Below are 13,407 nucleotides of genomic sequence, written 5' to 3'. Positions count from 1 at the left end.
ATGTCTTTCATAAATAATTTTCAAGCAGCTTTAAAGCAATTTCTTTGGCCATGACATCCTCTAATCTGGTTCAAAAACTGATCACTGTGGTTTTGAGGGCAACGAAAAAGCGGATGAATTGTCTATAGGTAAGGATCAGCGTAAAGAAATTGGCGGAAAGAAAGCTTTACTACTAATGATTTGTCCTTTAAACCTAAATCTGGGGGGGAAAGAGGCGTGGGAATAAAATAAAAAATAAACAAGACCTAGAAAGGATTGTTTGTTGTTTGCGGTGTCAACAGGACCTTGGCCGATACCACACAATACGTACTAACGCGTAGTTGTTCAGACCAGGTGAAAAAAGATAAAGTCGGTTACTTTCTATGCGTATATGTCCTGCCCTGGCTTAGACGAGAACAAATAAAGGTCTCAGAAATAAGGATCAAATTCGTCAATGCAACAAAGTTGGTATAAGACAGCCTTCTGGCACTCCCTATGTTGCTTGAACAAACCAGTATCAGGCTTTCCTATTGAGTGACTAGTTTTCAGGGGAATTTTTTAGAACCACTTTTTATTTTTACATTACCTCAACCATACAAATTAACTGATTACTCAATGGTTTCATCAGTTTTGTTATCAAAACGGAGCGTGCGGCGGTGCACTCCTCCCTAATTGGGTAATCAAGAGAGTGGACTTGAGACCACATTCTCTATTTTAAGTGAGTCATTTAATTACAATGTGGTCCTGGAAATACTATATTATAAATAAAATCTTATATATTATGAAACGGCTTTCAAATGAAACAAAATGTTTTATTGTGATCATTTGACCTGAAGCCCATTCTACAATATATCATATCATAAACAAAAGGTCATCACCACCAACATAATAAATAAAATCTAAGACCTTAAACTTAACATGCTCAAGAATTTTAAAAATTCAGTTTTTCTCTTTCTTCTCAAGTTTGACTACGATACTTACTTACATAAACAATGTTTATTTACGAATCCATCGATGTATTCAAAAAAATAGCTGAAAAAAAATTTAAACAATTTCCAAACCAATACAAGAAATGTCAATTCAATTCCATTCCATTTGGAAATCAGAAGACATGTATATTTTTGTTCAGTTCCTAACTATTCGAATTGAATTGTTTAAAATATTTTTCGCTGCTAATTGTAGAGAAAAGATTATTACACTAAGCTGAAAATATCAATAAAATATAGAAAAATATCCACGAAAAAGTAAAATAAAAGACATTTTGTTTGCTGGAATAAAAAACTCGAAAAGATGTTGTTTTATTTAAACGCAATAATCTGTAAAATAAAAGAAAATGAATTAATAAAATAAAATTAACAAATAAATAAATAAATTAATAAAAGCTCAAGCCAATAAAAAAGCAAATCGCACAAACGATTGTTATTATTGACTCAGAATTCATTTTTCGCTTCAAAAACCGCTGAAATTTCCAAAATTTAGTTTTTACCCACTGTAAAAACAGATTATATTTCTGAAAATAAAAAAAAAAAACATAGCAATCAATCAATCAAATAAATAAAAAATATAAATAAAAAAAAATAAATATCAAAATTCAATAAATTACCGAAAAATGGACCCTCCTGCGAATCCTGACCACCCTCGTCCTGGTCACTATGACATTTTGTTGCGGGAAATATATTATTCCCAAGTTCGGCTTTAAAAAAAAGAAAAAAGAACAATATATGTCAAGATTTTCAAAAAATTAAATTCAAGAAATATAAAAATCGGGGCTTACCAGGACATGTGGCCCATCCCCGATTATTTCGATGGGCTGCAATGGTATCGGCATTGTAATTTGTCTCTAAATATAATGAATTTTATAAATTTTTAACAATTTATTCATTTTAATATTCCAGCTTACCAGATTATTGGGCCTCCCAAACCAGGTCCTTGGATTGGACCACTCCCTGCCGCGGAACTATATTAAAAATTAAATATAATTAAAAACCATTGTTTCAACATTAGAAATAATTTAACTTACATGTCTTATAAAAGCTCTGTCCATTAAATTTTCCATAATTTAAATTCTTTTATTTCGATTTCTTTTTTTTCAATTTATTTTTGCTATCGATTTTTTTTTTTTTGCTGTATTTATCGATTTTAGTTTTTTCGTCCGATGACACTGAAAATATTCATCAAAATTGCTGCTTAGGTACTACTTTTGGCAATAAGTGGCTGTGAATTGTAAGATTTAAAAAAACAAAAAATCGATTCACCAAAATTAGGTTTGGGTCTTTACTAAACAAAATATCGATATTGGTAATCGATTTCGTATGGATGATTAAAGAAAGAGTTAACTGTAAAAGAAATATTGGCAAATTGTTAAGAGACATATCAACTGCATTTTTCCCATTTAGCGAGACTTTCGTTGAGTTAATAGCAAAAGTGCAATGGCGTTGCATCAGAAATGGTAAAAATGCATAAGATGCACTTTTTTTCAAAAATGTTCAAAACAGCTCAACGGTAATTTTTTCGTTGAGTTAGGAGCAAAAATGCAATGGCGTTGCATCAGAAATGGTAAAAATGCATTAGATGCACTTTTTTTCAAAAATGTTCAAAATAGCTCAACGGTAATTCTTTCGTTGAGTTAGGAGCAAAAATGCAATGGCGTTGCATCAGAAATGGTAAAAATGCATCAGATGCACTTTTTTTTCAAAAATGTTCAAAACAGCTCAACGGTAATTCTTTCGTTGAGTTAGGAGCAAAAATGCAATGGCGTTGCATCAGAAATGGTAAAAATGCATTAGATGCATTTTTTTTCAAAAATGTTCAAAACAGCTCAACGGTAATTCTTTCGTTGAGTTAGGAGCAAAAATGCAATGGCGTTGCATCAGAAATGGTAAAAATGCATTAGATGCACTTTTTTTCAAAAATGCTCAAAACAGCTTAACGGTAATTCTTTCGTTGAGTTAAGAGCAAAAGTGCAATGGCATTGCATCAGAAATGGTAAAAATGCATTAGATGCATTTTTTTCAAAAATATCCAAAACAGCTGAACGGTAATTCTTTCGTTCAGTTAGGAGCATAAATGCAATTACGTTGCATCAGAAATGGTAAAAATGCATTAGATGCACTTTTTTTCAAAAATGTTCAAAACAGCTCAACGGTAATTCTTTTGTTGAGTTAGGAGCAAAAATGCAATGGCGTTGCATCAGAAATGGTAAAAATGCATTAGATGCACTTTTTTTCAAAAATGCTCAAAACAACTCAACGGTTATTCTTTCGTTGAGTTAGGAGCAAAAATGCAATGGCGTTGCATCAGAAATGGTAAAAATGCATTAGACGCATTTTTTTCAAAAATGCTCAAAACAGCTTAACGGTAATTCTTTTGTTGAGTTAGGAGCAAAAATGCAATGGCGTTGCATCAGAAATGGTAAAAATGCATTAGATGCACTTTTTTTCAAAAATGCTCAAAACAGCTCAACGGTGATTCTTTCGTTGGGTTAAGAGCAAAAATGCAATGGAATTGCATCAGAAATGGTAAAAATGCATAAGATGCACTTTTTTTTCAAAAATGTTCAAAACAGCTTAACGGTGATTCTTTCGTTGGGTTAAGAGCAAAAATGCAATGGAATTGCATCAGAAATGGTAAAAACGCATTAGATGCACTTTTTTCGAAAATGTTTAAAACAGCTCAACGGAAATTCTTTCGTTGAGTTAAGATGCAATGGCGTTGCATCAGAAATGGCAAAAATGCATTTGATGCACTTTTTTTCCAAAACATTTCAAAACCGTTGAACAGAATATTTTTCGTTGAATTAAAAGCAAAAGTGCAATGGCGTTGCATCAGAAATGGCAAAAATGCACCTTTTTTCAAAAATGTCCAAAAGAGCTCAAAAACAAATCTTTCGTTGAATTAAGAGCAAAAGTGCAATGGCGTTGCATCAGAAATGGCAAAAATGCACCTTTTTTCAAAAATGTCCAAAAGAGCTCAAAAACAAATCTTTCGTTGAATTAAGAGCAAAAGTGCAATGGCGTTGCATCAGAAATGGCAAAAATGTACTTTTTTTCAAAATGTCCAAAAGAGCTCAAAAACAAATCTTTCGTTGAATTAAGAGCAAAAGTACAATGGCGTTGCATCAGAAATGGCAAAAATGCATTTGATGCACTTTTTTTCAAAAATGCTCAAAACAGCTTAACGGTAATTCTTTCATTGAGTTAAGAGCAAAAATGCAATGGCGTTGCATCAGAAGTGGTAAAAATGCATTTGATGCATTTTTTCAAAAATGTTCAAAACAGCTCAACGGTAGTTCTTTCGTTGAGTTAAGAGCAAAAATACAAATGCATCAGAAATGGCAAAAATGCATTAGATGCACTTTTTTTTGCAAAAAAATTCAAAACCGTTGAACAGCATATCTTTCGTTGAATAAAGAGCAAAAGTACAATGGCGTTTCATCCGAAATGGTAAAAATGCACCTTTATTTCAAAAATGTCCAAAAGAGGTCAAAAACGAATCTTTCGTTGAATTAAGAGCAAAAATGCAATGGCGTTGCATCAGAAATGGTAAAAATGCATAAGATGCACTCTTTTTCAAAAATGTTCAAAACAGCTCAACGGTAATTCTTTCGTTGAGTTAGGAGCAAAAATGCAATGGCGTTGCATCAGAAATGGTAAAAATGGAACAAGATTGCCGTGGTTTAGCCTTGGTTCAGGAATTTACCCACCACCACACGGTACAATGTACATACTTATTTTTATTAAATAATAAATCAGAAATGGTAAAAATGCATTAGATGCACTTTTTTTCAAAAATGCTCAAAACAGCTTAACGGTAATTCTTTCGTTGAGTTAAGAGCAAAAGTGCAATGGCATTGCATCAGAAATAGTAAAAATGCATTAGATGCATTTTTTTCAAAAATATCCAAAACAGCTGAACGGTAATTCTTTCGTTCAGTTAGGAGCAAAAATGCAATTACGTTGCATCAGAAATGGTAAAAATGCATTAGATGCACTTTTTTTCAAAAATGTTCAAAACAGCTCAACGGTAATTCTTTTGTTGAGTTAGGAGCAAAAATGCAATGGCGTTGCATCAGAAATGGTAAAAATGCATTAGATGCACTTTTTTTCAAAAATGCTCAAAACAGCTCAACGGTTATTCTTTCGTTGAGTTAGGAGCAAAAATGCAATGGCGTTGCATCAGAAATGGTAAAAATGCATTAGACGCATTTTTTTCAAAAATGCTCAAAACAGCTTAACGCTATTTCTTTCGTTGAGTTAAGAGCAAAAATGCAATGGCATTGCATCAGAAATGGTAAAAATGCATAAGATGCACTTTTTTTCAAAAATGTTCAAAACAGCTCAACGGTGATTCTTTCGTTGGGTTAAGAGCAAAAATGCAATGGAATTGCATCAGAAATGGTAAAAATGCATAAGATGCACTTTTTTTTCAAAAATGTTCAAAACAGCTTAACGGTGATTCTTTCGTTGGGTTAAGAGCAAAAATGCAATGGAATTGCATCAGAAATGGTAAAAACGCATTAGATGCACTTTTTTCGAAAATGTTTAAAACAGCTCAACGGAAATTCTTTCGTTGAGTTAAGATGCAATGGCGTTGCATCAGAAATGGCAAAAATGCATTTGATGCACTTTTTTTCCAAAACATTTCAAAACCGTTGAACAGAATATTTTTCGTTGAATTAAAAGCAAAAGTGCAATGGCGTTGCATCAGAAATGGCAAAAATGCACCTTTTTTCAAAAATGTCCAAAAGAGCTCAAAAACAAATCTTTCGTTGAATTAAGAGCAAAAGTGCAATGGCGTTGCATCAGAAATGGCAAAAATGCACCTTTTTTCAAAAATGTCCAAAAGAGCTCAAAAACAAATCTTTCGTTGAATTAAGAGCAAAAGTGCAATGGCGTTGCATCAGAAATGGCAAAAATGTACTTTTTTTCAAAATGTCCAAAAGAGCTCAAAAACAAATCTTTCGTTGAATTAAGAGCAAAAGTACAATGGCGTTGCATCAGAAATGGCAAAAATGCATTTGATGCACTTTTTTTCAAAAATGCTCAAAACAGCTTAACGGTAATTCTTTCATTGAGTTAAGAGCAAAAATGCAATGGCGTTGCATCAGAAGTGGTAAAAATGCATTTGATGCATTTTTTCAAAAATGTTCAAAACAGCTCAACGGTAGTTCTTTCGTTGAGTTAAGAGCAAAAATACAAAAGCGTTGCATCAGAAATGGCAAAAATGCATTAGATGCACTTTTTTTTGCAAAAAAATTCAAAACCGTTGAACAGCATATCTTTCGTTGAATAAAGAGCAAAAGTACAATGGCGTTTCATCCGAAATGGTAAAAATGCACCTTTATTTCAAAAATGTCCAAAAGAGGTCAAAAACGAATCTTTCGTTGAATTAAGAGCAAAAATGCAATGGCGTTGCATCAGAAATGGTAAAAATGGAACAAGATTGCCGTGGTTTAGCCTTGGTTCAGGAATTTACCCACCACCACACGGTACAATGTACATACTTATTTTTATTAATTAATAAATAAATAAATAAATACACTTTGGCAGCTGTGTGTCAAAAATGTTGCTTTTGTTTTTTTTTTGATTCCGTAGTGGTTGGCCATTTGCAAATTTTTTTTTCCATAAAAACAAAACCATTTATATGGCCATGGCCAGTTAAAGACCGGTTGTAATAAAAAACACACCTAATATCGCATAATCGACTCCCATTTTAAAATTTATTTTTTATTGCCACTGGGCTTAACTGGTAAAAAAAAACGCACCGGGGATAAACCTTAAATCTTGGCAACACTGTAAAATTTAGAGTTGTCATATTTTTTGCTTTCGGGTATTTATTTTATATTTTTCATGTATGTTTTACAAAGAGATACAAAAATGTATGCCAGCAAAACTATATACATGATGCCATTTCCAAACGTCTGTTTTCACGTTTGTATTTCACCAACAAGAAGTGACGGCACACAAAGCTCCCTCATCTAAGGCAAGAGTTTGCATTTGCTTGGCAACCCAGATGTTTTTTTTTTAAACTATAGTGAATAATATGGCCGAAGAACAAGTTTCAGTAGTACTTCCAGATGTGCTTCGCTGATGTACTTTTAAAGTACATTAATTTGTCTGTACTTTTAATGTAGGGGAAATTTATTTGATCTTGCATGCAAGAAAGTGATAGCTGCTTCACGTATTCTTATAAACAGAAAGTAAATAACTGAGTTTTTTCCCGAGCTCCTATCTTTTTTTCAGTGGAAAAACAGAACTTCTGTTACGTACATATTTCACCGGTTTTTTTCTGTAGTTCTACGATTGCAACGGAAAAACTGCCACAAAATGAGTTTGAAAAATTTTCAAACTCATTTTCTGCCAGTTTTTTCGACCAAAAAACTAAAAATAATAATGCAAAAAGCTTATTTTTTGGTTTAAAAAACAATTTTTGTAGTTTTTTTTTACAAAAACAATTAGCGCTGGAAAGAAATAAAAAAATTTTTCTTTTGTAAATTTCCCACTTGTGCACTTTTTAGGTCATTGTAGTTATACCTTTAACAACAATTTTAGAAGATAAAAGTTTTTGAACCAAGGATTAAATATTTGTAACTATTTGGCCCCTAGTCGATTAAACTATCAAAAAGTCAACTTTCATTTTTAAATTCTTTTTTTTTTATATCGACTACCATTTTCAAATTGATATTAGCTACGTTCCTTTGGAAATATTTATCTACTTTTTAGTACTTAAAGCAGCTTTGAACTACTTTTTCAGTATAGCAAAGTAGTTCAAAGTAGTTTTAAGTACTAAAAAGTAGATAAATATTTCCAAAGGAACGCAGCTATTGAAAATTTGGCCAGTTTTTTAATTAATTTTTATAAAATATTTGAAATAAATTACTTGGCATCACTTTTTTCTCATAAATTTTAATTTCCAATTCAGCATGGCAATGCCATTTACGCGCTGAAAAATATCTCTTCCGGTTGTCAAACTGATTGAAAGTTGCAGCACATTTTTGCACGGCGGTCGTAATTTCTATCAAAAAACACCATAAAAAATGGCTTTCGGTGATGTTAAAACCCCAAAAGGTCTTGAAGAATTAAATAACTTCTTGGCTGATAACAGTTACATCAGTGGGTAAGTTAAAAACTCCTAAAAACAAGTCCCAAAATTCCTCTCTCTCACAAAGTGAGGTTAAACCGGGTTCAATTTGACACGTTGACGGTCATTAACAAAAATTTGCTATTTTTAGCTACACGCCATCAAAGGCCGACCTCTCGGTGTTCGAAACACTTGGAAAGGCCCCAGCCAGTGGTGTTCACGTCCAACGTTGGTACAGACACATCGCCTCCTTCACCGCCGCCGAAAGAGCCGCCTGGGGCGGACAGGCTCTTCCACAGACAGCTGGCGCCAAGCCCACAGTTGCAGCTGCTGCTGACGATGACGATGGTAAGTTTGAATGCCATTCAGTCTTTGAAATGCATCCAAATTAAACTTTCTTTGTTCTAACAAAAAAACAGACGTCGATCTATTCGGATCTGACGACGAAGAAGAAGATGCCGAAGCAGCCCGCATCCGTGAGGAACGTGTCGCCGCTTACTCTGCCAAAAAATCAAAGAAACCCGCCCTCATTGCCAAATCGTCCGTCCTGCTGGATGTCAAACCCTGGGATGACGAAACTGACATGAAAGAAATGGAAAAGCATGTCCGCACTATTGAAATGGACGGTCTTTTGTGGGGTGCTTCTAAACTCGTTCCAGTTGGTTATGGCATCAACAAGTTGCAAATTATGTGCGTCATCGAAGATGACAAGGTTTCAATTGACTTGTTGACAGAAAAGATCCAAGAGTTTGAAGACTTTGTACAATCTGTTGATATTGCAGCTTTCAATAAGATCTAAAAAAAAAAAACATTATCATCGAATTTAGATCTGGGAATCAACGAGATTTGTTATAGTCTTGAACTCTTTGTTCAATTCAGTTGAAAAAAAAAATAAGAAATTTTAAACAAAAAAAAAAAAAAAAATGCCTTGATTAAAAAAATACTATTTTATACTCAAGAATATTTGGTTTTTTTGTTTTTGTACTTTTGTTTTGTTTGGCAACACGGTTGTTGAGATACCTATTTTTCTTTGTTTGATTTTTTCAGCATTGGGCGTTGCAAACTACAAAAAGTAGTTTTTCATGCACTCGGATGCATTATGCATTTGAGTAGTTATATTTAAAAGGGTTAAAAGTCACATTTTGCGTTCTTTTCAAAAATTTTCAATTTATTAAATCAAAAGCAAAATTTAAAACGAAAATTTAAAAACTGGGAAAAGAAAGTGTAGTTGGTATGCTAACCAAAAAGTCGTGTACGTATGGCGAAGAGAAGCTTCTGCTCCAGATGGAATTGTAGAAAACGTTAAAGGCATGTAGTAATAGTCATTCCTATTGAGGTTGCCCTTCATACTAAAACGACTCTCTCTGGAAGCCAAAATCGTATCCAAATCGCAATGCATACGAGTCATAAGAAGACTTTTGAAATCAGTGCTAATTGGTATGGATACGAATATCTTCTAAACGGTTAAAGCAATTAGATTAATGCCAAGGACGTTTAAGCCCCTACAAGAATACATCTTGCTTAAAAAAAAAAATGAATTTTCAGTGAATTAGAAAATTTTGAAAAATTTTTGATTTTTAGTTTCTATTATAACTTCGGTGACCATATTTCTGGTAGCTAAACCCGGGACAAAAAAAATAATTTTATAAAATCTTTAAACTTTATATACCTAATTATTATAAGATAATTTATAAAAAGAAAGAAATAACAAAAGGTCAACAACGTAACAAACTTAAAACTAAAAAAAACAAAATGTATTTAAGCCTTTTATGAAATTAGGTATACACAAATAATTTTAATCTTATTTTATAAGAAATGGCACAAATGGTAGAAATGGTTTTTAAAATCATAAAAACATGATTTTGATATTCAAATGAATCACCTACGCCAGGGATGGCTAACCTTTTTAGAGCCTCGTGCCATTTAAAAAAAAATATTTATTTGAGGTGCCATACAGTTTTGATCTAGTTTTGTTTTGTGACCACTAGAAGCAAAAATAATTAATTTTTAACTACACCTTTTAATTTAAATTTGAAAATAACAGATTATAATTGTAGTTCGTTTTAATAAAAAAAAACAAAATTTTAGATTAAAGGTATAACTAAGGGTCTGTTGTACAAACGTGGTTCAGCCTCGGGTCAGGAATTTAACCCACCGATTTCGGCGGATTAGCTGCGGGGCAACTTCGGTTCAAGCATAGATGTGGCTATTTTTACATATGTGGACCTAGCACCAGTGCTAAACCGGAACCTTACCACCGATTTCAGAAGATAAAAGTTGCTGAACCACGGATTAAATATTTGTACAACTGGCCCTAAATGGCCACTTTTTGCAAAAAGTGGGAGATCTACAAAATTATTATTTCTTTATAGCGCTATTTGTTTTTGAAGAAAACTACAAAAGTTGTTTTTGGAACCAAAAAATAAGCTTTCTGCATCATTGTTTCAAATTTTACGTCAACAAAATAAAACAAAAAAACAAAAAATAAAAAGTGAAAGAAATATTGTAGTATGACTTCTCTTGTTGTTAACTCGATGCCAAGTAGTTTATATCAGGGCTACGTTTCGTCACTTTAAGCAAAATGCAGGTTGAACTCAAAGATAAAGTTGGAATCATCTGACAATATGCTTCTTAGCGAATCTTTAATGTCATTCATTTGGACAAATTATGACTCACAGGCGTAAGTAGGTGAAAATATTGTCAAGATCTCCAACTTTTCCAATTTCATGTTTCCATTTATTATTTATTTGGAATTTTTCGTCGTATTGCCCTCCACCCTCTCTACGTAAGTTATTTTGAAAAATAAGCTTTCTGCATCATTGCTTTTCATTTTTGGGTCGGAAAAACTGTCACAAAATGAGTTTGAAAATATTCACTTTTTGACTTTTTGCAAAAAGTGGCCGTTGTATTTATACCTTATTGCTTTCTTTATTTAATCAGTAGACCTTACGTTAAAGAACGTTTGCTGTAATTCTGCTCCAGGTCAGTTAAAATTTTTGTTTTTTTCTTTTAAGCAAGAACCTCTTGGAACAGGTCTTATAGAGGCCTTCTGTTACTTGAAAATACAAGGCTTCTTTAGAACGGTTCAAACAGGTCTTATAAAGGTCTTCTTTAACTGATATTTACAAGGCTTCTTCTTAACACTTCTAGATAGCCTTAAGGAGACCTCATTTCTTTCCAAAATGGATGACTTGCGTAAGTAAGCCTTAAACTTAACGTATACAAACTATAGCTTGTCGAATCGAACAAAATGGACCTTATGCAAGTAAAATTGTTACTTGGGTAGTTTGATTGATTCCAACTCTTTCCTCGTTTCGACTAATTTTTGAGTCGATATCGGACAAATTCGTTAGCTACATTTCAATTTCTTCAATTTCCTACCAGTAAAATTTAGACCTGTTAAGTTTATCAAAGGATGTCGTATCAGGGTCCATAGTAGACCTAGCATTTCCGATAATTCTTTAACTTGTGAAAACCTAATTACGTACCGATAAAAAACTGTTCAGTTAATTTTACTTCGTCTGGTTTTTCATGTAAATTCAATCCGTTCAGAACCTGAGTATCTTCTTCTAAGAAGAAGAGATTTTTACAGTTTTACAAAATCTCTAGAAAAATTTTACTGGAAAAATCGTTGAATGTCGCTCAAATTCAAATGGCAATTGATTTACTTAATTGGTGGCGTGCCGGAAATATTTTATGGCGTGCCACCAATGGCACGCGTGCCATCCCTGACCTACGCCATTTAATTATTTCTCATTTAAAAACTAAAAATCATTGGAGCTGGTTATTAAAGGAAGTTTTTTCTATATTTAAGAATGATCATTGTACATGTACATAAAGGTTTAAAAAAAAGTTGTTATGATGTTTTTAAGAAAAATATTAGCCAACAAACAAAAAAATTTGATTTTTCAATAAAATAATTAATTTTTCTTTAAATGAATTTTCTTAATTATTCCTAGTTTTGATATCAAGGTAAACGTTTGTAGGTATGGGTAACATTTTCGTTGAAATCAATAAAGTCGGTTACAAAATAGTCAGAAATCAAAAAAACGGTTCTGCTGTTAAAAAATATTTTTGTTAATCAAAATCGTGAGAGCTGTTTTTTAGCTTTTATTTTATATGATTTTGAAATTGTGAAGCCTTAAATTTTAATTAATCTTTTAATATATCCTTGAAAGCTCCTAAAAGAAGCTGGTTTCTTTATTCGTATTGTTCATTATTGAGAAAAAAAAACAACTTTTTTTTAACAAAAATAAGCTGAAACTGGGTACCTATTTGACGAAAAGTTTTTAAAATTATTGTTTTTATCTGAAAAATTAAGGAAACTTTTATTTCCCAACCACTGTATTCTTGTTCTCAATAAAAAGTATTTAAAATTTTGAATTCTCAATCTGAGAATAATCTGTAACGTTTAAAGCATGGGATACACGGCAGAATTATCGTACCGATTATCGTACAAAATTTGAATCGCATTCGATAATTGTATCGTATGTGTGCACCAAAGTATCCGCTGTACCCATATCGCACGGTCGAATGCTGATGATGGAAAACAAGAGGTAGTATGCGATTGATTAGAGGGTTGTACCGTGGGCTTTTAATTCACCTATGATTCAGTTTTTGAGATTACATAAAATTTGTTTAACTAACATCCAAATAATGGATAAAAATGAGAAAATTCATTTGACAGATGATGAAATCGTAAGTGAATCGCATACTGTATGTGCTTTCTTTCGATATTGTTAACGATCTATGTTGGTAAGGTAAGATAATACATTGGTACATGTGGCAAACTGTAAAAGTTATTTAGGCTAAGATTTGTTAAAAAGTGGGAAGAACGGCAGGTCTAAACATTGAAAATAGGGTGCAGTGCAATAACACCCGCGGCAATAACCCCTGTAGGTGCTATTACCCAAATGAAAAGGAAATATCCCCTGCAGGCTTTATTTCCTTTTTAATATGGCAATTACACCCGTAGGTGTAATAACAAATGCAGGCGTTAATGCCGCGGGTGTTATTGCACTGCACCTGAAATTAGTGCATCTTTTGTTGAAAGTTACAATTTTGTTTTATCTGTTAAAAAATTTGTATAGAGCGATAAAAGTTCTTTTGCATTTCACGGATTACAGAATTTAAATTATTTTCAATTTGTTTTTATGAGATGAGTCCCTACGGTACTATCTCCTGGTAAAGTTGTTTTCTCCGAATAAAAAAAATAACATCATAGATGAAATTGAGTCCCAAAACAAGTATGCAATTCAATTTCTTTTAATAAGATGAATTAAAAAAACGTTTTTATTTTAAACTTAATTTTTATGAATAATTTTTTCAAAAAAAAAAAAATTATTTAAA

The 13,407-nt window shown here is 32.4% G+C and overlaps 1 protein-coding gene and 1 long non-coding RNA gene across 2 annotated transcripts; both read left to right on the top strand.

Annotated features, from left to right (window-relative positions):
- The first annotated feature begins 1,099 nt into the window (after positions 1-1,099).
- LOC129919970 (uncharacterized) lies at positions 1,100-2,051 on the top strand. The gene is made up of 2 exons (XR_008773154.1): positions 1,100-1,808; positions 1,875-2,051. It is a non-coding gene; the product is annotated as an uncharacterized LOC129919970 (long non-coding RNA).
- A 5,867-nt stretch (positions 2,052-7,918) lies between these two features.
- LOC129919645 (probable elongation factor 1-beta) lies at positions 7,919-9,007 on the top strand. The gene is made up of 3 exons (XM_056000599.1): positions 7,919-8,094; positions 8,210-8,406; positions 8,478-9,007. Exons 1-3 carry the CDS (start codon positions 8,015-8,017, stop codon positions 8,855-8,857), a joined length of 657 nt encoding a protein of 218 aa, XP_055856574.1. The 5' UTR covers positions 7,919-8,014; the 3' UTR covers positions 8,858-9,007.
- The last annotated feature ends 4,400 nt before the right edge of the window (positions 9,008-13,407 follow it).

This window comes from Episyrphus balteatus, chromosome 4 (genome assembly GCF_945859705.1).
Source record: "Episyrphus balteatus chromosome 4, idEpiBalt1.1, whole genome shotgun sequence".
In the NCBI taxonomy this organism is placed as follows: Eukaryota; Metazoa; Arthropoda; class Insecta; order Diptera; family Syrphidae; genus Episyrphus; species Episyrphus balteatus.
This window is presented reverse-complemented; position numbering and strand designations above follow the sequence as displayed.